Here is a 25,203-nt window from a genome sequence, read left to right as displayed (position 1 = left end):
CAGCTGCGCTCCTCTGAGCCGCTTCCTCCACAACTGCCCCTCAGGAAAGAAGGAGTTTGGACCTCACTAATGGCCCCACATACAGCCCCTAGTTTCCTCCAGACCCAGACCTCAAGTCAATAAAGGTAGCCCTCCCGGAAATGAGGTGGGAAGCAAAAGGAAATCCAGGCCACTCAGCCCAAAAGGAATTTCCTCTTCTCTGCTTCTCCTTCCAATTTGGTCTTTCAAGAGTTTGACAAAGGTAGGGGTTGGGGTGGGAAAAATGCGAAAAGATTTTTTTCACTGAGGCCCAGAGAAGGAGATGGAGATGGGCCACAAAATAGAGAGGTCAGGCACAGGATGCCGGGCAGGGAACCCTGATGAGTGTGGGCGGGGCCTCTGTGCCCTCTCCAGGACAAATTGGACTTTTCCAGCCTTCTGGTTTTTGAAAGCTATTTACGAAGCTGGACTAATTCAGCTCGGCTGTGAGACTATAAGTAAACAGGAGGGCCTTTAGTGGAGAGTCAGAAACACCATCCCTCCCACCCTCCATCGCCTGTACTTCCAGAGCTCACCTTACCCTGTCTGTAGGGGACGCAGTGAGATGTCAAGGTGAGGCAGGTGAAGCTGAATCTGAGTCCAGGACTCATTCCTATCTGTCATCACTCTCATCCCTAGCAAGTCTCACCTGGGCATCAGATGACCACAGAGAGCTGAGTCAGGATGCCTGTTCCCCTACTTCTGAGCTGGGTAATCTTGCGTGTGCTTCTTAATCTCTCTGAGCCCCAGTTTTCTCCATCCGCAAAATGGCCATAATAAGGCCTAACTTGAAGATTTACTGGGCAGAATAATGAGGAAATGGAAGTAAAAGTGTCGCAGGCAGTGCTCAACACAGTTGGTCCCCAAGAGGTGCTGCAGGCAAGCCCCTCTTAGCCACCCCATAGCCCCTTTGTCCTTCTCTCTGGAGTAGAGATTAACATATACAAATTAGGAAAGAGGGACCCACAACAAGGCGTGTGATTTGGAAAAGGCAGCACTCCCTTCAAGCTAAAAGCAGTCCCCACCCCAGATGCATGGCTCAGCAAATGAAGCATGGACTGGACTGAGTCCCCATTCTCGCCCCCTCAGCCGGGCACCCTTGTACAGACCACCACCCATGCAGCTATGTGCAAACAGCCACCACAAAACCCAGACTATCCTGCCTACCTTCGGGCTGAGATTTTTTTCTCTTGGAGCTCCAGTCTTTTAGCAAAGTCTCCCCTTTTAAATGCCTAACAAGGGTTAAAATTGGAGAAAGTCATTTTCACCTTAGTGTGAATGAGTTTCTGGTTCATTCCTGCCCTAAGAAAGAGGCAGAAAAAGACCAAAGTAATGAGAACCCAGCCTTACCTGGCCCTCAGGACGGTCCTATGCTGCCTCTCCTTCCTAAAGTAGCAGCTCCCACCCTTTAACACAGGTGGCTGCGCAAAGGGAGCCATCCCTGCTGCTCTCCTGCTGTGCCCACGGGCTCCAGGCTTAGAACCGTGTCATCACTTCTGCTGCACTGTCTTGACCAGAGAAAGTCACAAAGCCATCCCAGATTCAAGGGGTGGGGAATGGACTTCATCTCTTGTTGGAAGGACCTGTAAAATCACATGGTAAAGGCCATGGAGGCAGGGAAGCCATTTATAAGGACCATCAATACAGTCAGTCTACCAGGAATTGGGACTGTGTCTAATGCTGCTGGAGCCTATGTTTTCCAAAACAAAATTTAGGACTAAAGTGTTGATAATATGACACAATGTTTTCAAACAGGGCTGTGTTAGAAACTCCAGGATGCATGGTCATATCTACACCTCCACATCACCCTAACACAGCCCAGCCCAGTGACCTCCCCTGAACACATGCTCAGTGATTATCTGGCCAGTTCAAAACCCGATATTTCAGAACAGGGATGGAACTCCTGTGTACATTTTGGGATCAAAGTTTGGCATTTACTAGCAGGCCTTGAATTTTATAGAACTTCAGACCTAGAAGCCATTTAAAGTAATACCTTTCACTTTATAAATGAATAAATTGAAGTCGAGAGGTAAAGTGACTCAGCCAAGATAATATGGTTAGGGAGACCTGTGTTTCTCAAACTGTAACAGACACGCAAATCCCCGAGCATCTTGTTAAAATGCAGAATCTGAGCAGTAGGTCTGGGTGGGGCTTGAGATTTAGCATTTCTAACAAGAGCCCAGGTGACACTGATGCTGCTGATCCTAGAACCACGCTCTGAACATCACGGCTCTAGACCTCGCAGATTCTAGAGAGGAGATGGTAGGTGGACACCTGCCTTTAGATCGTCTCTGTATTTTTGCAGTTCTTCACCAAGACCCATTTTATCAATGAGTAAACTGAAGTTCAGAAAGGAGGCATTGGCATTGGACCAACTTCCTGAAATTTTACAGAAGGGGCCCACTTTCCTCATCACTAGGCAGCTCGTAGAGAGGTGAGCTCAAGGAGCTATGGGTCACTCTGAATTCCCGGTTCCTCAAGGTAGGGGTGTCCCTTCCTGCTGGGACCACAGGCTGTGGGTCATCTTTTCACTTGCTGGGGACTTGTGGTGCTGGCCCGGGGGGTCCCTAAGTCCCGAGGGCTGAGATTGTCCCGTCTGGTTAGTGATTTAGGAGCTTGGCAGCCTCTGTTGTTCTATTATGTGGCTTCTGAACATTCTGTCCAACTGCCTTTTGGCATGCCACGCGTTTTCAAAATGAAAGGGGGAAAAGAATGAACATTGCCCTTGCTCATTTGCCTAATTTAAAAGCATCTAGAAGCTTTTTTTAGAAGGGGGAAAAAAACACCATCCATCTGAAATGGAGGAAGCACCTCATCAAGGGGCCAAGAGAGAAATGGAGACATAAGTTTCGAGGGCTGACATATTAATGGACAAACCTTGAACCCAGTTTGTTTTTTCCCATCCCCTTTGGGCTTAGAAACCACTGCCTTGTTGGAAGTTCTTTTGCTGAGAGGAAATTGCTTTTTCCTAAAGGGAGATCGGAACTTTGGGTATCAGTGTCCTGCAATTTCACATCAGTTCAGTCCCACCCACAGACATCTATTGAGGGGCTACTATGTGTCAGGTGCTATGCTGGATTTATTCATTCATGAAGCAAAGATTTAGTGATTGTGGAAATCCCTGCTATACATTCATCCATTCACTCAACAGCTGACTATTGCCAGGCATCAGGCCAGCTCAGGGGATAAGGAGGGAGGGAGATAGCCATGGTTTGGCTACACCTAGTCTAGCCAGAGACACAGTCGGTAAGTAATCCTTATTGACATATTGCGCTAAGTAATCACTTGTTGTGACAAAGAGCCACAAGAGAGTGTGATGCCGGGAAGACAAAGATAAAAGAGGTCTTGCTCAGATCCATCCTTCCTTTCTGCTCCCGGGTCCTTGTATTAGGTCGGGTCCTCCCCGGAGGCACAGCCTAGGGACAGTGTAGAGGGGAAGGCAGGTTTACCACTTACAGGCCTTGGGCTGGGCCCTCCACCTTACCCCAACCCTCCTCCTCAAACACTCACACATAGCCCTACTGTCTTCCAGACGCCAACTAGAAGCATTCTTTCCCAGTTGCAAACCTAATGGTGTCATTCCCCTACTAAGAATTCTTTCCTGGCCTTCCCATCATTTGCAGGATCAAGTCCAAACCTCTCAGAAGAGTTTACAAGGATTTTTACAATTTGGCTCCAATTCACTTTTCAGCCCGTGTCCCCTCCTTCTCCATCATTCATCCTTCTCTCTCACCAGAAGGAACATCCTGGGACTCCCCAGGACCACTCAGAGTGAGGGGGGCCCTCTCTAAAAAATTATTTTATTACGGAAATGTTCAAACATACATAGAAGCAGAGAGAGTAAAATGATGAACCTCCATGTACCCACCACCCAGCTTCAATACATGTGCAATCTTGTCCCCTACATGCCCACCCCACATTGGATTATTTTAAAGCAAATCTAAGACAGTATGTCTTTTTATCTGAAAATACTTCAGTATGTATTTCTGAAAGATGAGGACAGTGGTTCCTTTTTTTTGAGACTCCAGGTTTGTTTTTTAAAATTCCAAAACAGGATAACCAAATTTGTGGTACAGTTTTAATTTATACATTTAACAAACCATAGTTTTTTACACACACACACACACACACACAACAATGACTGTGTGTATATCCTTACTTTGGAGGGAGCATTAAAGAGCCCAAATTTGAAGTCCTTGAATGTGAAACCCTGACAGCCCTGCTCTCCCAGGATCACCCTCTACTGACCTTCTACCCCTGTGGTTGGCTCTGATGTTTCCTGAGTCCTCCAGGAAATTTCACTCCTTTGTGCCCTTTCCCTTGTGGATACTTGTGCATGGAAGGCCCTTTCCTCTGCTTGGCAAACTCCTGCTTGACCGTCAAAGCCCAATGCAAATGCCACCTTGTCCATGATGCCTCTTCCAACAAACGCCCCCTCTCCCACAGGTGACACTGACTCTTTTTTGCTTCCACAGCATTTTCTTCTTAATTCTCTTGGATGTTTACATTGTTGAGTTGAAATCATTCATTTATAGATCTGCCATCCCCAATAGCCTGTGAGTCCCTTGAGGGTGGCCTGGGTCTTCTCTTTGTCTCTGGGGCTGGTGGGAAAGGTAGTCTGGTTCCAGAGCCTGTACTCTGGCCTTGGCCAACCTGGGCAGGATATTTAATTCAATCTCAGTTTTCTCATTTGTAAATTAGGCATAATGGTAGCACTACGACATGAGGATTAAATGAGATGTGTCCATTCAGCCGCTGTGGAGTCCACCACACGTAGACACTGCATAACTGCTGGCCTCTATCATCTCTCAGTGTGATTCCTTCCTTAAAGGGGCCCTTACATCCGGAGACATGTCTCGCACTCTGGCACAAGGCCCCAGGGTCTGTTCGGGTCCTGGTAGTTTTCCCCTCTGTGAGAGATGATGGAAATTTCCCCGCTCATCCTGGGCTGCAGCCCCTGCAGTGGAGAGCTAGGGGCCAGCTTGCTGCAGTGCTGCCTCAGGGGCCTGCTCACCCCTCACTCTCTGCCTCCCCCAAGCCAGAGAGCAGCCTGGGGACCCTGCACCCTTCCCACAGGGTCCCATCCACAGATACTCCTCCCTCCCCCTCCCAGCTGGGTGCAAAGAGTGCTCCCCTCTTCCCCTGACTGCTCAGAACTCTTGTCACCCAGCATTCCCCAGAAGCCTCCCTTCCAGAAAGTCTTATCTTGAAGGTCAGTTATGACCCAGGTGTCAGGTGTGTCTCGTGGCTTTGCTTCCAGCTGTCTCCATTCCCCACCTTCTCCCACAACTTAGGGAGACTCCAAGCCCCGTTGGCTCCCCCCGCTTTGTCATTGAGATGCTGTCCCAGGCCAGTCTGGGCACCCACCCCTTCTCCCCCGACCCCCGACTCCTGAGTACCAGGGGTGCTGCGGCCTGGCCCAGCTGTGCAGCGTAGAAAGGAGGGTAAGAGTGAGCCCAGATTAGCCCTCCTCTTCCCATTCTCCACTGCCTGCAGGCAAGTGGGAAAAAGAAGACTGCCTGATGTCTTCTGTGAACACTGAGGCGACGTTAGCTGGCTTTAAAACTGAGCAACAGGCAGCCTTTAAGACCAGCATTCTTCCTTTATGACAGCATACTCGCCCCTGTAGCATGGACCCCAGACGAGAGCAGCGTTTCCACTGGTGGTTGTTCTCACTTCCTCTAGAAGGAAGGAGGGCTGGGATGGAACTGAGGCTCCACCAGGGACTCTCACCGTGACTGTGTGTGTGTGGACCCCATCCGTCCATCTCACAGGGCTGTTGCGTGGCTCCAAGGAGAAATGCTCATCAGCACTTAGCATCAGCTCTTGACAAAGGGTGGGGTGTCTTTTAAGCTTCCAACCTTTCTTCCTCACTGAACAATTTTTTTTCAACATTTGTCTGGAACTTGCAGAATAAAAGGCTCCTTGGAGTCAGGGGCCACTTCCATGGGGCAGGCACAGCATGTGTTCCATAAAAGAAATTTTTTTAAGTGGAGAAGACAGGGGCTGGGGCAGAAATAATTCTGATTCAGAAGGGGACCCTCACCCCGGAGTTGAAGGCTTGGTTTCACAGCTTCGTTCTGTAGCCTCAGGCAAGTGCCTTGTCTCTGCACCTCGGCTTCCTTATCTGTAAAGGATGGTAGCTGGAGACGGGACCTGCACAGGGTCTCTGCCTCTCAGCCTCGGTTTCCCCCCTGTAGGCAATGAAGGGGCTCTGCTGTGCTGATTGGTCTGGGGGTCCCTTCCCACATGAGACCCCCTTGGACGGGACAGGGCTCATCTCTCTGTCAGGTCAGGCAGGAGACCCTGATATCGGGTAATGAAGAAGAATGAGGGTCTTGGTGGCCGGGATAACCCTTGAGGGTCATCATATCCCTTCCCTGTGTCCAAGCAGTGCTGCCTGACCCCAGCCCAGGAAAGAGCTGGAACGACCCTCATCCGTCTTTCTTTTTGGGCTCAGAGTCCTCACCTCATGATGTCCTTCCCTGTTGCCAACACACATTCCTCTGCTGCAGATTTATGGCCACGTGGGTAACCCATTAAACCCCTACCAGCCTCTAACATGGAAGCCCAGATTCCTCCCGGCAGGTGCCCTCTTGGAAAGTCAAGAGCAGCAAGGGAGGGAAACAAAGCAGTAGTTGCAAGAATAGCGTTGTGTTAACATGACTAATACCAATAACCAGCATGATTCTAGCACTCCCTGTGTACCCAGCTAAGTGCTTCATGTATATTAAGTCATTTAAACCCCGAGACAACCTATGTGGAACATACTACTTTTAGCCCTGTTTATAAATGCAGAAATTGAGGCACGGAGAAGTGAAGTAACTTCCCTAAGGACACACAGCTCAGCAGTGGTAGAGCCCAGTGCTCAGCCCAGGCCACCTGTACCTTTAAGTGCTCACTATTCTCTGCAGCCTCTTCCATAGATAGAAGGAAATGAGAAGGAGGGGCTAAAGAAAGGACAGTGCTCTAGTGGGGCCCGAATAAGGACAGAGACACCAAGAGAAAACCAGTCACCTAGAATGGCAATACAGGAGAGAGGGCACCTCTAAAAGCAGCTCAGTCAATACATAACACTGATGATGGTGGTGGTAATAATAACAGCACCCAAGATTTATACAGCTCTTAACACTGCGTTTCTCCATTCGCTCAGTAAGTTCAGTCAACAAATACAGAACACTTGCTATGTACTTGCAAACAATGAACAAAATAAATACTAGCCTTGCCCTCATGGAGCTCAAATGAATAAATGTGAAAATCAACGTATATGAGCAATCACAATTTCAGCTTTGTTGGTAGGATTGTAAAATCCACACCTCAGAGCTTCCTCTCTGAATGGATTCAAAGTCAGCCATGACGGTTTGGAAAATTAAGGTGGTGAACAGACAAGAAGGGGCAGTGGTCTTGTAAGGGAGAGGGAGCACCAGATATAATTTTCTCTCTCTTACTCTGTTCATGGGTCCCCAATACCAGTATTTCTTGATACTTCCTTCTTTGGCCCCTAGACATTTTTCCCTCTTAGCCCTTGTCTTTATCAACTTGTTCACGGGATGACAAATTCAGTAACGATCTGGCTCAGGCCCTCTGCTTGTAAGGGCTGAAAAAACAGTGGGGAATGAGGCAGACAAGGTTTGGCACACACAGGATGCAAGTCCCTGCAAGCCAGTGTCACTTTACCAGTAAAAAATCCTCCTCCTTCCCAAGTATTATAAATTCATAAGATGCCCAACTGGATATTATATTTATTTCAGATCCATGGTGTTGCCAAAGTATTATCCTTGTTCATTGAAATTTGCTAAGACATTCATTTGCTTTCATGGTTTGCAGTCACTGGAGATACACATCTAACCCATTCCAAGATGTACTTAAAAGTCAGGCACCATTCATACAATGGGATATTATTAGGCAATAAAAAAGAATGAAGTACTGATACAGGCTACAACACGGAGGAACTTTGAAAACATAGGCTAAATGAAAGAAGCCAGTCACAAAAGATCACATATTGTATGACTCCATTCAGATGAAATTTCCAGAATACGCAAATCGATAGAGACAGAAAGTAGACCATTGGTTGCCAAGGGTTGGGAGGAGGGACAAATGGGGGAGTGACTGGTAACGGGTATGGGGCTTCTTTTGAGCGATGAAAATGTTCAGAAACTAGATAGTGATAGTGGTTGCACAATTCTGTGAATATGCTACAATCACTGAATTGTACACTTTAAAATGGGTGAATTTTATGGTATATGAATTTTATCTCAATTAAACTTTTTAAAAAAAAAAAAAACAAGTCAGGCACCATCACTGCAACTGTGGTAGGTCAGATCTCACAGTACTAAATAAAATGTTATGCAGGGTTTACAGGATAAAAAACCAGGCAGCGTGCAGTCATCAGAGTTTGAGTATATTTCTGCACAGGAAAATAAGTACAGAGTCATTCTATAGATAAGGAATATCAGGTCAATCCATTATATCAATTTAATGATAATTTTTAAAATAATTTCAAAGCAGATTTTTATAATACATAGTACAAAAAGGAAAACTTTTGAAAAGAAAAAAAAATCCATAACTACATCAGGTGGTAATTTGGGGGTTTTAGATTGATTTTAAATGAATGTTAGTTCAAATTATCCCCAGAGAATTTCTGGCCAAGATCCAGCTATATGTAGCATGTATTTTACATACAAACTCAAATCTTCACAATAACCTTAATTGCTGGTATGCCTATTCCCACTTACAAAAGAACCACCCGAGAACTGAGTTGTCCAAAGGTGCTCCAATAGGAAGTGATACAGCAGTATTTCAACTCCTCTGTCTGGCTCCAAAGCCTACGTTCGCTCTTCCTTCTCCTGCTGTGGCATTCCACGAATATCCCTTCCCTGAACCAGAGGAAATGATATGTCCCTTTGCTTGTAGCCCCCAGTAAGCAAGTTCTATGCAACATCAATAAAGGTAGCTTTAACCAAAATATTACATTTATCTTTAATCTTAAGACATTACACTGTGAACATAAACTGAAGCAAAGAAATGCAGATACTGAAGGAGCACAATTATTATTTAGCTATTTTCTGAAGTAATTAATTTCCCATGTTAGGGATCATCTGATTGTAAAGGGGGCTTTTCCGCACCTAGAGATGGAGCTGGAACAAGATTGCGAATAAAAGTAAATTATGATGGAAAACCTAGGGGACTTAAAATCACATGGCTGCGTATATCCATGAGTTCAGGGTGGTCTTCAGCACCTTGGATCATTCAGACCCTTCCCAGAGCCACAGTTTTGCTGGGATGTTGTCTGAACTGTGAGCAGCACCCAGGAGAATCCTCATGGGGGGAGAGCTGGCAGCCCAAGCGTGTTCGATGCCATCGACATCACAGGGGTGAGAACAAGAAAAGTGCATTTTCAGACAAATATTGCCATCCTATCGGTGTGTTTATTTTTGACTATTCCATTTCTCAGGGAAACAGGAAATGTAAGAGAAAGGAATGTTTGTATTTTGGTAGGGCAGGTTTAGTTTAATTTTTCTAAATATGCTACCAGTGTTTTTCCAAGAGACACTAAAATAGGAGGAGGTGATGCAGAGAGTTCAGAGGTGGGGTTCTAAGGGCAGAGAGCATTAAGCTGGGCGGTGAGGCCACAGACCTCATTCAGCAAACATTTCCTGGGCCCCTCCTATATGCCAGACCTGGGTCTAGGGCAGATACAAAAAGGGAAAAGGCAGGCGGGACCTCCACCTCAGGCACCTGGGTGGGTGGTGGGACCGTTGACTGAGGTCGGGATACAGGAAGAGGAGAGAGCCTTTCTGATGGGACGTTCATGAGGTTGCTTGGAAATGTTGGGTTGGAGGTGCCTGTGGGACCATCTGGGTCTGGGTTCGGGAGGCAGGTCTGTAACTCAGGATAGGCCTGAGGGTTCAGTGATGAGCAACCGCAGACACAGACCCACAGCTTCTCACGGAGCTTACAGGCTAGTGAGAGAGTCAGACTTTTGTCCAGCAATCATACAGATAACTTTAAAATGGCAAAATGCTAAGAAAGACACAGAGGTGAGCGGGCCATGACCTAGGCAGGAAAGTGAGTGCCAGCTTCTCAGGGAAGTGACATTGGAGCTGTGATCTGATGCATGGAAAGGAGGAGCGGGGAGAGTGGTCCAGGCAATGAGAACAGCATGTGCAAAGACCCTGTGGCTGGAAGGAACAAAGCTAGTATCAGGGTCAGAAAGAAAGCCAATAAGGCTGGGATAGAGAGGCTGATGGGGGAGCATGGGTAAGATGGGGTTGGGGGAAAAGGCTGGAACCAGATCACAGAGCCCTGTAAGCTGTGATCAGGAGTTTTGTTGTGACATGTTTCAGTCACCTAGGTGGTATTTTATAGATGTCACAATATTAAAGGATTGGAAAGGATTGTCAAAAGTCATCTTGTCCATTCTCTTCCCTCCAGCCAGAAATTTCTTGGTGTGCAGTGCTTAAACTCTTAAACAAGGAGATTCTGTCAGATACTACATATCAAGGTTAAGGTTTTTCAAGCAGCTGTCGGGATGTTTCTGTTCTCTCTTTTAAATGAATCTTTTTAAATGCCTGTAACAAGCCCTGTTTCTGGGCTGCTCCATTTCTGTCAAAGCTTCATCGTGTTCCCTGCTGACAATATGGCATCAGCCCCCTTCTCTCCCATTCCCGTGTCCCAGGAACGACTGAGTTCTGTCCATCAGCCTTTGATATCCCCCTACCCACACTGGTCATTGTGCCCCTGAGATCACAGATATGAAGGGAATGGGAACTAGTATGGACTGCTGTCCTACTATGTGCCAGGCCTTGGACATCCCCGAACTTGATTTAAGCCTCTTCACTGGCAGTGACCATTTAGTGACAGACACCTATTATAATGTCAATTCATGAAGTGATCTTACTTGGGGTATGAGGAAACTGGGTCACAGAGTGGCCAGTGAGCTGCCCAAGGGCTCATAAGCATAGGTGTCGGAGCTAGACGTGAAATCTGGGGACTTTCTGGCTCCACAGCTCGTGCTGCTCACCATGTCCCAAGAGGCTTGGTTATTACAGTAGCCAGTCATGTCCTAATGAGTCTGCTGGCCTCCACCTACCCTCTCCAGTAAAGTCAATGAGTAGACGCAGTTCTAGGCATATGGAAGCCCTTGATGATGGATAACATGATTTTCCAGAAGCAGCAGCAGGACAGTGGGCTCTGGCCAAATCCTATTTCTTCCTCTTTCTTGCTAAGTGATCCTAGGCAAGAAACTTCACCTCTCTCAGCCTTCACTTCCTTGTATATAAAATGGGGCTAAAAATAGGAGCTACCTCATAGAAGTGTCAAGAGATTTAAATGAGGCGATATATGTAAAGTGCTTAGCACCATGCGTGGTATACTGTAAGTGCTCCAAAAATGGGAACTGTTGTTAACACAGCCTCCAGAAGAGGCTTCCTGAACCTGCTTTGTCTGTGTCTACCCTCTGCACCCAAACCCTCAATGGCTGCCCAGTGCCCACAGAATACATCCTAAATTCCTTCCTCTGGTGTAAGGGCCCCCCAGGCTTGCCACTGCCCATATTTTCACCCTAATTCCCACTGCTTCCCCAGCAAGCCTCTACGCAAAGCAACTTTATTAACAGCTTTTCCCCAAATTCTGTCTGACTCTGCCTGTATGTGTGTGACATCTCTCCCTGTCATGGAAGGCTTTGTGTAACACCCATCCAACAAATACACTGCATACACAGTCTACTGTATGCGAGGCCTTGGATGGAGCCTGGAGATACAGTGGTAAACAAAACATGCAAAGCACCTTGTTTTGTCAGAGCACCTACAGGGGAGTTGAGAGATGGACACAAAAGAAATAAACGTGCAATTACAAATAGTGGCTATCTCTATGAAGGGAGAGTTCACGGTGTGATAAAGAAGACTACAAGAAGCACCTACTTGAGACCAGTGGCCAGGGAAGCACTCTCTCGGTATGGAGCATTTCAACTGAGACCTCAAGTATGAAAAGGGGTGGCCTAGAAGAGTGCTAGGTAGAATCTTTCAGAGAAAAGGGGCAGCATGTGCGAAGACCGTGTGGCTGGAGGGAATGTGGCCCATTCAGTAAAGAACTGAAAGGCCTATGGGTTGCAACATAGCTTGTAGACAGAAGTTGGGGTGGGGAGGAGTGAGAAACACAGATTGAAGCAGAGGAGGCAGGCAAGAACTAGATCAGGCAGAGCCTAAATGCATGGACTGGAGGCCCAGCTCCTCCTTGAAATCTCCCCAGTTGATTTTGGTCCTTGATTTCCTTCTCTAGACTCTTCCAGGCCTTGCTTTCTCCATCACTTAGCCAGGACCAGACACTACGTATTTAAATCTGCAGAGAGTCATGAATGTAGAGGGAAGTGCCTCCTTCACTGGGAAACTGCACCCGGGCCACTCAGGTCCCAGCTCTCCACTTCCCGGGCTCATACTGCCCTGACTCCAACCCCCCAAGAGAACGCCCAGCATGAGCACTGGGCCACCCCCACTTATTTTGGTTTCTTGGGAGACTTTTTGAATAGGGCCCTTATCAGGGTGGGGATCTCTGGTTTCAAAAATTGATCTGCCCCTTCTAACAGGATGTCAGGTCTCTCACGCCATTGGGCAGTGCTGAACTCTGGAGCACCCGGGGGCATGTGAGCGGGGACAGGGAGCTTGTGAGAGACTGGTGCAGGCCTCACCATCCCCAGGGGAACTAAATAAAGCTATTGTTGGGAAGGGAAGAGAGAAAATAGCCGACAAGATGTTTTTTGTTCTCCGTGACCTGTCTGTGTTCGGGGAGGGGCTGGCATGTTGCAGATGAGTGGAAATGAGAGTGGCCTTTGAAACCGATTTGAACAGCTTGGGGAAGGAAAGGGGAAAAGTGGGGAGAAGACCTGGGTGGCAGTGGAGAAGTTCTACCATTTCTTAACTGCCTGACCTTGACAGATGTCTTGCCTCTGATTCCTTATCTATCACATGGGGAAAGGGAAGAATGCTCACATATATAAAGTGCCTAGAACCATCCCTGGCCCTTATGAGACACTCAATAAGTGTAGTTGTCATTAGCCTGGGAGAGCATGTGGTGGGTAGACTCACCCAGTGTGCAGTACCATGGACATTTCTTGAGCTCTAACAAATGACTTTAGAGACCTATCAGAATGTCTCCAAATTCTGCTGATTCTACCCTTGAAAAGCTTTTGGCCTGGCCACTAGATATTAAGATGTTAGTTTACAAGCTCATGTGTACAAAATATTTAGTGGTCTTCCTTGTAGTAGCAGAGAGAGAGAAAGAAAATGACACAAATATCCATTATAGGAAAATGGCCAAAGAATTGCAGCCCATGTACCCTGTGGAATATTGTGAAGTTTAATATTAAACTATTGGGTCAGGAGTGTAGCTACTGACATGGGGAAGGGGGTGCACATGGTGTGATGTGAAGTGAAAAGAGCCATTTCTAAAAAAACCTCAACCTCAACCGTATATGTGCGTACACGTTTGCAAAGATGGAGCATAACGAGTGTTGGGCAGAAATCACCAAGAAGGTGAGATCAGTTACCTGGGCTGGGGAGTGGGGGAGGGATAGAAGAAAAAAAAAAAAAAGATTGTGGCAAAATAGGAGAAAACTTATGGTGTAATGTTAAGTGAATAAACTTCAAATTCTATCTCTAAGATTATTGCAGAATATCCCTTTTTTTAATTGGACATTTAAATGAGGATTATAAAGTAAAGTGGGCCAAAGCAATCACTGATTTGACTAGATGATGAAGTCGTAGACAAAACTAGTCTTGAATTTCTAAGGTCATTTGAAGAAAATATTTCTATTTTTCAAAAGTGTCACTTGAAAAAAAGAAAAACTCTTGGGAGTGCCCCCACTCTCTCCACCATCCCCACCCCAGTCCAAGCCCAACCAGTGGCACTTTGTGTTGGTTGTAATCAATTCCAAATTGGTCTCTGGCCCTTCAGCCTCTCCTGATGCAATTTAACCTGCCCTCAGCTTACAGGTCACGCTCGTGTCCCAGAACTGAGCTATTTCCCCAGCCCATTCAAGCAACCTAAATTCTTCCCTTCAGAAGGCCCCCAGTAATCTGGACTCACATTGCCTCTACCTCAACCCAATACCAGCCCAGAGCCTTGCCAGTTGGTTCTAAAAACAATGCTCTTCTCAACCAAAGCAAAACATGGCAAAGAAAACTCTCCCCTGGTATCAGGAAAATTCATTGCCTTAAACATATTCTCAAAATGCTTTCTTTGAAATATCTTACTGTAAATTCTCAGATTTTTCTAGATTGACTTTCTGTGTCCTGTAAATCCAGATGCAATTTCTACTCCCACTATTTTTGACAATTAATATGTTCCTCCAATTTCATATAAGAGTGTTGGAGAAGGGCACTCAGTTCAAATATATCATTCCACTTAGCAATTATGTCCAAAATAACTTTATTGATGAACTCATATTAAGTATCATAAAATAAATCCTCCCTTCCTATGAGTCTTTGTTCATTAGAGCTCATGAAGAATCTATACACCTTTCATGAGAAGACCACGAGACTCTACACGATTCAGCCCTTGAGGAATGCTGAGCCTTCCCTCCACCCAGCCACAAACTACTCATCCTTCAGAATCCTTCACTGAGTCTTCCTTTCCTATGGAGACTAGTTCATGACTCCACCTACCCAGACTTACCCACCATGCTGCTTGTTCTTCTCTTTCATTGCATAGCTCATCTCTCTAAGATAGGAAATCTTGTCTCAATCTTCTGTGTGTCCTGCACAGCATGAAATACAGAGCCAGCCACAGAGTTCTCATTCAGTTAGTGCCCACTGAATTGGTTAGATTTAATATTATTTTATTGATTCTTATGATTAGGGAGAAACATTTATTGTATCCCAGAGATGCATATCCCTAGGGAAGTGTGCCTGGGTAGAGAGAGGGCTTGATTAAGAGTCAAAACACATGAGCTTGACCGGTTCTCCAGTTGTGCGGCATGAAAACAATCACTTCACTCTTTGGGCTTCAGCATCTAAGAGGACACATGTATTAGTTTCCTATTGCTGCTCTAACAAATTTAGCAGCTTAAAAGAACACCTCTTTATTATCTCACAGTTATGTATATCAGACATCTGGGATGGCATGACAAGGTTCTCTGCTTAGGGCCTCAGCCAGCTGAAATCAAGGTGCTGGCATGCTGTATTTTCCTTGGGAGCTCAAGGTGCTCTCCCAAGTTCATTCTTGGTATTGGCATAATTCAGTTCTTTGCAGCTGTAGATCTGAGGCCCCCAGTTCCTTGCTGGCTATCAGCCAGGGGCTGCCTTCAGCTCCTGGAGCAGGAATGGTATGTTGAGTCTTTCTCATGCTTTGAATCTCTCTGCCTTCCTCTTCCGCTGCCAGCCTGAGAAAGTTCTCTGCTTTTAAGGGCTCATTGTAATTTGATTAAGATAATCTCCCTATTTTAAGGTCACCTGTGCATATAATAGAACAATCGTTGTATGACAATCTCATCACATTCACAGGCTCCAGAGATTAGGGTAGGACATCTTGGGGAGCAATCCTAGAAATTCTACCTGCCGCATCATGGTAACACGGGGGATAGGCAAGTAGATTACTAAGGTTCTTACAGATTAAAATTGCCAAGCTTTAATCACCTCTGATGACTCGCTCTGGTGTAGCTCCCTGATTTTCCCTCATTGGACTTCATTTCACTCCCTCCCGGGCTATTAATCAAATACTGCCAAGCTAGAGCCTCTGCTCTCCTTCCTCCATCATCCAGCCTTCCTTTATCTCTCTCTTTGCCCCACAAAGCCAGAATCATCTCCTTCCTCCTCTCAGTTCTACTTAACACTTTGATTTTGAACCTCCACTTGGTGCTAAGCAGCTTTACATTCTTTATGTCATTTCTTCTTCCCCCAGTTATCCTGTGAGTTGGTCATTATTGTCCCCATTTTGCAGATTAGAGCACTAAGGCTCAGAGAGGTTAAATATCTAGTCCAAGGTCAAACAGAGAGTAAGTTTAACTCCAACATTCAATTCTTTCCAGTACCTGTCAGCGTGTGGCGAAATGATCAGGCTGGGAGGGATGGAGAGGAAGAGAATGCACAACGTTTCCCCTCAGCTCAGGCTTCACCTTAAAATGGGATGGAGATGAAGCCCCAGTAGTGACCTGGGCAGTACATGGACTGCTGGGGGCGGGGGGGTCGATATCTAGGGTCTGTGGGTGAATGGCTGGGTGTGACGATGCTGCCGGGGAACAACAGCCACTTGGTGAAAATGCGCCCATTCATTCCACTTCATATCCCTTGGGTTGGTAAAATTTAAGTCTTTCAACCTCAAGTGTTGGGATCTCTTTTCCTGTCCGTGAGAGCATAAGTGGGTACAACCACTTAGGAGAGCAATTTGGCAATATCTAGCAAAGCTGAGACGAGCATTGCTCAACCCTAGCAATTCTGCTCTGGTGCGTGTGCCCTGGAGAAATTCCCCTACTAGTATTGTTTATAATTGGAAAAAACAGAAATCACCTAAATGTTCATCAGCAGGAAATGAACAAATGGCAAAGCGTTCATAAAGTGGAATACTTTGCAGTAGTTAAACATGAATCTGAGCTATATACATCAACATACCTGAGCCTCACAAACATAATGTACCCCAAAGTTGTAAAAGAATAGATTCTTTTGGTGGGGAGGGTGGGGGGTTCCCTGGTGGCGCAGTGGTTAAGAATCCGCCTGCCAATGCAGGGGACACAGGTTCGATCCCTGGTCCGGGAAGCTCCCACATGCCGAGGAGCAACTAAGTCCGTGTGCCACAACTACTGAGCCTGTGCTCTAGAGCCCACAAGCCACAACTGCTGAAGCCCACGCGCCTAGAGCCCGTGCTCCGCAACAAGAGAAGCCACCACAATGAGAAGCCCACGCACCACAAAAAAGAGTAGCCCCCGCTCGCTGCAACTAGAGAAAGCCCATACGCAGCAACGAAGACCCAACACAGCCAAAAATAAATAAATAACATACATATTTAAAAAAAAGCTTATGTATTTAGATTTTTTAAAAAGTAGAGGGTCAAATTTAAATTATTTTAAAAAAGAACAGATTCTTTTTTTTTAATTTTTAGGGGAGTATAGTTGCTTTACAATGTTGTGTTAGTTTCTACTGTACAGCAAAGTAAATCAGCTATATGTATACATATATCCCCTCTTTTTTAGATTTCCTTCCCATTTAGGTCACCATAGAGTACTGAGTAGAGTTCCCTGTGCTATATAGTAGGTTCTCATTAGTTATCTATTTTATACATGGTATCAATAGCGTATATATGTCAATCCCAATCTCCCGATAAGAATAGGTTCTTTTGGGCTTCCCTGGTGGCGCAGTGGTTGAGAATCTGCCTGCCAATGCAGGGGACACGGGTTCGAGCCCTGGTCTGGGAAGATCCCACATGCCACGGAGCAACTAGGCCCGTGAGCCACAACGACTGAGCCTGCGCGTCTGGAGCCTGTGCTCCGCAACAAGAGAGGCCACGATAGTGAGAGGCCCGCGCACCGCGATGAAGAGTGGCCCCCACTCGCCGCAACTAGAGAAAGCCCTCGCACAGAAACGAAGACCCAACACAGCAAAAATAAATAAATTAATTAATTAAAAAAAAAAAAAGAATAGGTTCTTTTGATGCCACTTACATAAAGTTTAACATGTGTAATGCATATTGACTGGGAATCATATGTGATAGTTAAAATATGAATAAATACAAGGAAATTTGGTAAGAAAGAAGTACATCAGGGGCTTCAACTGTTTGGACAATGGCTTATTTCTTAAGCTAGATAATGTCCACAATATTGCTCTTGTAAGTCTTCTTTCATATGTGAAATATTCCATAATAACTCTTAAACTGACAAGTAATTACTGCCAGGAATTGCTTACCACTTATAACATTAAGTGGAAAGAGCAACGAGCAAAATTGGGTATGCACTGTACTCCCAATTTTGTGAGAACAGAACAAATCAAAAGAAAAAATTTAGATTAAAATAAAAAAACGACTATCAGATAATACACCAAAACTGCTCAAATTTTGAGGGTGATTTTTATTGTCTTCTTTGTACATAACAGCATAGAACTTTATTATATTTTACAAACTTTTTATAATGAGTACATATTGCTTTTGGAATCAAAAATAAATACTGCCTTTTTTTTTAAGAGATGCATTTGTTAACTCTAGACACCAGGATATGATAAATTTTAGCCTGAAATCAGGGAGGAAATTTTTTATTCAGCATCTACTGCAGGAAGCCCTTGTACTAGATCTTAGAGGAAACCATTCACATCAGGCTTGAAGTCTGACAGACCTAAGTTCAAGAGCCAGCTCCACCCCTTCCCAGCAACTTCCTTGAGTCTCAATTTTCTGCTTGTGAAATGGTAACAAGAATACCTTCCCTGCTCGCCTCATGGGACCATTGTGGCGGTAAAATGAGATGAGGTCCATCCAGTGGGATTGTGACCCACAGCAGACCCTTCTGCCGCAGCTGCAGCCACTCCTAAGTGTCAGACTAGGTGCTGGGCACCAGGAGGGAAGAGCTGGGTTCCTCCTCTCAAAGCGTCCAGAGTGTCGGGGGGCAATCCAGGACAGAGCGACAGGCACCAGAAGAGACAACTGCACAGCACAGAGAGTGGGACGTGATTACCTCTGGCTAGGGCTGACTCAAGTCAGAGGAGTGGTATTATTGCTAAATAGCGAGAAGGGATAACCCTTACCCTCAAGCAACTCCAAATATACTTCTAGACACCAAGCAAACCCATCTCAAACAACATATGAACAGAATAAGGAGGAAATGCATAGCCTAGGTTCAAACCTGGTCCCCTCACTTGCCAGCAGAGTAAGCGTGGGCATGGGGGAGCACCTAACCATTTGAGCCCCTCTCCTCCTCTGTATCATAGGGAGAGGCACGCATGCCTCGTAGGTCTTGCTCAGAGGACTGATTAAGGCACAGATTCCATATCGAGCACCTTCCCTGGGTCAGGCAGTGTTCTAATTGCTGGGGATGCAGCAGGGAACCAACCAGGACAGGCTGCTGCCCTGTTGCTCTCTGAAGGAGATGATCCGGGGCAGTTGCTCAGCACAGCACCCACACGGCACAGCCCATAAATGCTTGTGCTGTAGCATGACCACTATCATTAAGAAAACTCACAGTGTGGCCTGGAGAGAGCTTGGGGGAGGGAATGAGAGTTTCCAGATACATGAAGGTGTTGTCGGGAATCACGCAAGGCGGAGCCAAGACAGGAATATTTAAGCCGCCATTCACTGAGTGTTTACAATGTGAAGCCTTCACATGTAATAACTCATTTAGTCCTCATAGCAACCCTGTGGGATGGATACTCATCATCCCCATTTTACAGATGAGGACCCTGAAGCACAGATCCATGTGGTAGCTTATCTGAGGTTGCACAAGTGGTAAAGCCAGGATTTGAAGCCAGTCAGTTTGCTCTGCTCTGCTTTCTCCCCAGGTTGGTGGATGCCCCGGGCAGGCTGGTTTTAGGAGCTCGGGGTTTCCTTTGGAAGCTGAAAGCAATGGCATTTAGGGTGTTTAAGCCACAGAGGGATGACCATCTGTCCAAGCATTCTTTTGGGGATTGCTGGTGATATCAGATGACCATATCTTTGTACAGGACAGGCAGTGAGCAATGTCTTGGTGGTGATGCTCTGGGATGCTAATGAGTAATTTCTTCTTGTCTCTTTCAGCTCACAGCCCCACACTTCCCTGTGGTGGTCAAGCTGGGACACGCCCACGCCGGAATGGGAAAGGTATGAGAAGCAACTCTTCCGCTTATGTTAATACTCACACGGCTTCCCCAGACTACCTGTTCTCCTCTCCCTGAATCCCCCATCACCCCCACCTGAGCCCAGCCACCCAGATCAGAGTGTTAGAGGAGACCAAAATTCACTCCCTGTCCTCCCCAACCCACCTTTCTCTGAGCTCCCACGGAGCATCTCTCCAGCTCAGGCCATACTAGCCAAACCCTACCTGGCTAATTGTTTCCTGTCATTGTGAATTCAGAGAAATAGATGTAAAGCATTTTGCAGATGGTGATTCTTCTGTTCCTGTCATCATCTCCACAGCTACTTGTAAGCTCATGTCTTACTCATCTCTTTATCACCTGCAACGTTAGCACCCAGAAGGTAGCAAATGCATATGGCTCCCAGGAGGAAGCCCCAGGAGTCAGTTTCTACAAAAGTAAATAACATATTTTACATAGTCGCAGTTGACGCTGTTACCAAACCAAACTTGGGTCCGCTCACCCGCGTGCAGTAAAGCCAAGCTACTGACACGGGGTTGTGGTGAAGGAAAATGCAGATTTTATTGTAAAGGTGCCAATACAAGGAGGACGGGTGGCTCCTGCTCCAAAACCCCGAACTCCCCCTGAAGGGCTTCAGCAGAGCATTTTTAAAGGCCAGGTGAGGGCGGGGGTCGCAGGGAATGTGATCGGCTCATGCACAATTCTCTGATTGGTTGATGGTGAGGTAACAGAGTGGTTAACATGATCAATCCTTAGGCACCAGTAGGTCTGGGGACTCCTGATCATCAAATAGTTCATTTCTTCCATTTGGTGGTGGTTTTAGCATCTGTAAAACAACTCAAGAAGTGTGCATCAGATACTATCATCTAGGTCCTTCAGAGAGGAGCTACAGCAGAAGATATGGGGGAGGGGTCTGTCCCGGGAAAACCTTATAGGGTCCTGCTCGGTTACAACATATTATGACAAATTATACTGGTCAGATTTTTACAGTTGCAAGTGTAGAAATGCAAATCAAATTAGGGGGCAAAAGATAATTCATTGGTTCAAGGATCAGGAAGTCTGGGATAGTTCTTGATAGATTCAGGCAGAGCTGGATCCAGTAGCTCAAATGATATCAGAGCTCTTGGCTCTGTTTATCTCTACTTGATGTTTCTTCAGATAGTCGAGATAGATGGCTGTGGGTGGCCCATTCTGGTCCCTAAGCTCACCGTCCCAGAGGAAGAAAGACCCTGTCTCTTTCCAGCATCTCCGAAAAATCTCATGGAGGGATACTGATCAGTGCTTGGGCTTCTGGAGATTTACTCCTAAATAAGGGGAGTGGGGATGGGGAAGTGTCGGGGGCTACCGCAGGCCACCTCTCAAGCTCCTGGCTCAAACAGAACCGTGTGAGAACATGTGGTCCTCAATGACCCTCTGCTGCTAATTCAGCTGTCACTCTTCTGTCCATAGCTGAATTTACCTTTCTATACCATTTAAACCTGCTGGCCGTCCTTTCTGCCCTGAAACTCATGCCCCTCTCCTGTCTCTCTGCTCTCTCTCTGACCCCTCCGTCACAGTCTCCTTCAAGCGCTCTCCTTCCTGCTCCATCTTTAGCCGCATCTGTTCCATCAGCACACGCTGTCTGAGCTCTCGTCTGCTCTTTCAGCTTCAGCTCCCATCTACACACCAGTAGCCCCTCAGTCACATTTCCTGTGCAGAGCATCAGGCTCTTATACCCAGTTACCTCCTGTACACCTCCACTGCGTGCCCCGTGGAAACCTCAGACGCTAAACTTCCCAGACCATGCCCATTTTGTTTTCAGACAGCCCGCCCTCCTTCCGCATCTTTATCCTCCTCCTCTTCCTGGGACCATCTCTACAACAGGAACCACCAGTCCCTCCATTGTCTTGAAACAGAAATCTGGGAGTCATCTCCCCTCCCCTGTGTCCAGATGGTCATCAAGTCTTGTCACTTGCCCTTTTGTTAATGTTTCTCAAACCTGTCCCTTTCTTTCCGCCTACTGTCACCATCTTGGACAGCTTTGGTAAAGTTAGAGGGTTCCCAAGAATTAAATTCCGTTTCTAAAGCTTAAAATAATCCCAGACAGGAAATAAAAAGAAGGAAATACTTAAAGAGACTGACGCAATGTCGGGGGAGGGGATGCCTCTGAGAAACTCAAGCCCCAAAGGAACTCCCCGAACATGGAAAGGAGGCCACATCTCTGAGGATAAGAAGTGTCACCGCTGGAATAAACTGAGGTTTGCAAAAATGCTGAGATCAAGGGGAAAGGACTTTTCTCCTTCTGTCTGGAATGAGAAAAGTATCAGGAACGGCCTGGACATGCCGACTGAGCAAATGATGTCATATTCATGGCTGAGGGGGAGAAAAACAGAACGGTATCTTCTACAGTACTTCCACCTTCTCTCCAGAAGGAAGATTGTCTGCCTGGAGAGAAGCAAGGAGAACATTTCTAGGAGGAAACTGGTGAAGAGGCTGTCAATTAACTCAGTCTTACTGGAAATCCACCCAGGATCCCATGATTGAAATTCCTGACCCTCCTCAATTCTATTTTGCTTCTCTGTTCACACATATTAATTCGTACCTACTCTGTGCTAAGAATCGGAGGATGAATAGGACCCAGTCCTTGCTCTCAAGAAACTGAGGAGACAACCACATAAGTAAATAAGTATAAGATGTGCTGAGGATCTGATAGAAGGCTGTGCAGGGAGTGTGGAGATTGAAGGATGGAGCTTAATTCCACCTAAGGGATGGAAAGAAGTTCCCTGTCAGGGTAACTACGTGGTTTGGTGTGCCTGGAGATTTAAGGAGTTCTATCAAACAAGAAAGACTCGAAGACAAGAGATGGACCAATACCCTCTTTATTAAAACAAAGAATAGTGGATGTCACAAGGCACAGAAATCAAAATATAGTGAAACGCTGTACAGTTTGGGGAGCACTTAGATAGTTAGGAGGTAATCATGGGGCACACCAGGAGTTCTAAGAAACCAGTAAGGCTAGACCAATTTAAGAGGGTGGTGTTCTTCCCCCAGGGGCATTTGGTCATGTCTGGAGGCAGTTTTGGTTGTCACAACTGGGGGTGAGGGAAGTGCTAGGGACATCTGGCATCTACCCGGTGGGAGCCAAGGATGCTGCTGAACACCCTAAAATGCCCCCTACAACAAAGAATTATCCAGCCCAAAATGTGAAGAGCGTCAAGGTTAAGAAACCCTGGACAAAACTAATTTCATTTCCTTTGTTGAAAGTTTTACCAGATTAGAAACCAGAGGAAGCAGTGGTTATTATGGAGTTCAGCATGTTTCAAAGTCTGTTCCAAAGGACTATGCTAAAGACTATTTTAGTCAAATACGAAAATTCCACGTTAAAGTAGGTTTTTAGTGCAGAACTTCTCAGAGTCGTAAGTTTGCTCATATACCTCCTAGGGGTACAAGAACATAAAAACTTGTGCAGAATTTTCCAGATTTACCTGACTCAAGAAACTTTTCACCATTTTTTAATTGAGATGCATGTCCTTTCCTTAATTTGTAAAAACTCTTCGCACATTAAGAACATTCATCCTTTGTCATACTTTGCAATGATTTTTCTCCATTTGACAGTTACATGTCCATTTTATTATTCAGTATTTAACCATTTTTAAAGGTTGTTTTTCAATTGTAGTCACATGTTTCCATCTTTGGGAGGCAGTTTGTCATAGTGGCTAAGGGTGTTGATTTGAATCTACTTGTTAGTTGTGAGACCTTAGGTTAAGTTACTTACCCTGCCCCACCCTAGTTTCATCTTATGTAAAAGGAGGGTATTAATAGTATCAACCTAATATGCTGGTTGTGAAGATTAAGAGACATTATTCATGTCAAACACATAGTTCAGTGCCTGGAACACAATAGGCACTCAATAAATATTAGCTGTCATTATTATTAAGAATGTTTGGACCTGCTCTGGGAACCCAAAATCCAATTGAAGTCAACAGGGGAGATGTGACCAAACAGCATCCTCTGTCAGAGACTTTATTTCATTTGGCTGCAAGTTCAATGTGAATCAGATGAGTAAGGAGTTGCCAAAAGCTCTAATCCATAAACACCTAATAAATAGGTGAAAATGGGCTCAACCTCATTCATCACTAGGGAAATGCAAATGAAAACTATGATGAGATGCCACTATATAACCACTAGACTAGCTCAAACTAAAAAGATTAATAATACTAAGTGTTGGCAAGGACATGGAACATTTGGAACACAAACACAGAGCTAGTGAAAGTGTCAATTGATACAACTGCTTTGGAATACAGATTGTTATCATCTACTAAGCTGAAGTTACACAGAAGTTCTTTTTATAGGTATACCCAACCTAAATGCATGCGTGTGTGCTCCAGTGTTTATAGCAGCTTGTTCATAGTTGCCGAAATCTGGACACAGTCCATGTGTCCATTAGAAATAGAATAGATAAATAAATCGCAGTATATTCAGACAAATGGAAAATTTCCAGCAGTGAAAATGAATGAACTAAAACTATATACAACAACGTGCATGAATTTCACAAATACACCATTGAATGAAATAAGTCAGCTACAAAAGGATGCCTATTTATATGATTTCATTCATATAAAATTCAAAACCAGGGAAACTAAACTATAGTGTTAAGTGGAATACATATTAAGGTGATAAAACTTTTAAGAAAAGCAAGAAAATTACTGCCATAAAAAAATAGAAGTTACCTTTGTGGAGCAGGGAGGTGTGGTCATTGGGATGCAGCAGGAGTGGTCCAAGTTCTAGTTCTTGACTTGGGTAGTAGTTATGTGGATGTTTACTTTGTGATTGACAGCTCATTGAACTGTCATTTTTATACTGGGCAATTCTCCATGTGTGTTACATTTCAAAATAAAATAAGTTTTTTTAAACCTCGTTTAGGACATATTAATGGAGATACGATTTCCAAAATAAAGTGAGAGTCCTGCACTGCACTGATTCCTCCATGGCTAGAACATTGTTTTGGGTTCTGGGCTGTAAACCAGTTCTGGATGTTTGGAAGAGCCATTGACACATGAGTATGTCCAGGGGAAGATGAACTGAGCAATGGAGGGCAGAGACATCCAGGCTAGGAGGGCTAGAGACAGTGTAGCCACCGTCCCCAGAAACTTGGAGAATTGTCCTGGGAAGGTAAGCTGGGCTGCTGCTATATAACATGTAGCAGGCAAAAATGGGACCAAGGTCAGGGGGAAATGCATGAGAGTTGTGTTGAAAGAGCAACTTTCTAACAATCAGAGGTGAATATTAATGGAATGAAGAGCCCCTTTGGGTAGGAAGTTCTCATCAATGCAGAATTGGAGCAAAGATGAATACTTACTGGAGAGTTTCAAGGGAATTTAAGCATTATGTGAGATTCTTAGCCTGAGATGTTTGAACCCCGTAAAACTGAGACGCATCTGCGTATGTT

General features: G+C 45.5%; 1 protein-coding gene across 2 annotated transcripts in view; it reads left to right on the top strand.

The window, feature by feature from the left end:
* SYN3 (synapsin III) overlaps positions 1 to 25,203 on the top strand; it is a 452,132-nt gene that overhangs the window by 358,248 nt on the left and 68,681 nt on the right. For both annotated transcript variants that reach the window (XM_082348950.1, XM_082348951.1), the window contains exon 7: positions 19,720 to 19,782. In XM_082348950.1, the coding sequence (XP_082205076.1) occupies positions 19,720 to 19,782 (63 nt within the window). The remainder of the gene's footprint in view (positions 1 to 19,719; positions 19,783 to 25,203) is intronic.

This window comes from Balaenoptera borealis, assembly GCF_965194805.1.
Source record: "Balaenoptera borealis genome assembly, chromosome: 13".
Classification (NCBI taxonomy): Eukaryota; Metazoa; Chordata; class Mammalia; order Artiodactyla; family Balaenopteridae; genus Balaenoptera; species Balaenoptera borealis.
The sequence above is the reverse complement of the archived record's forward strand: the minus strand, read 5'-3'. Positions and strand labels throughout refer to the sequence as shown.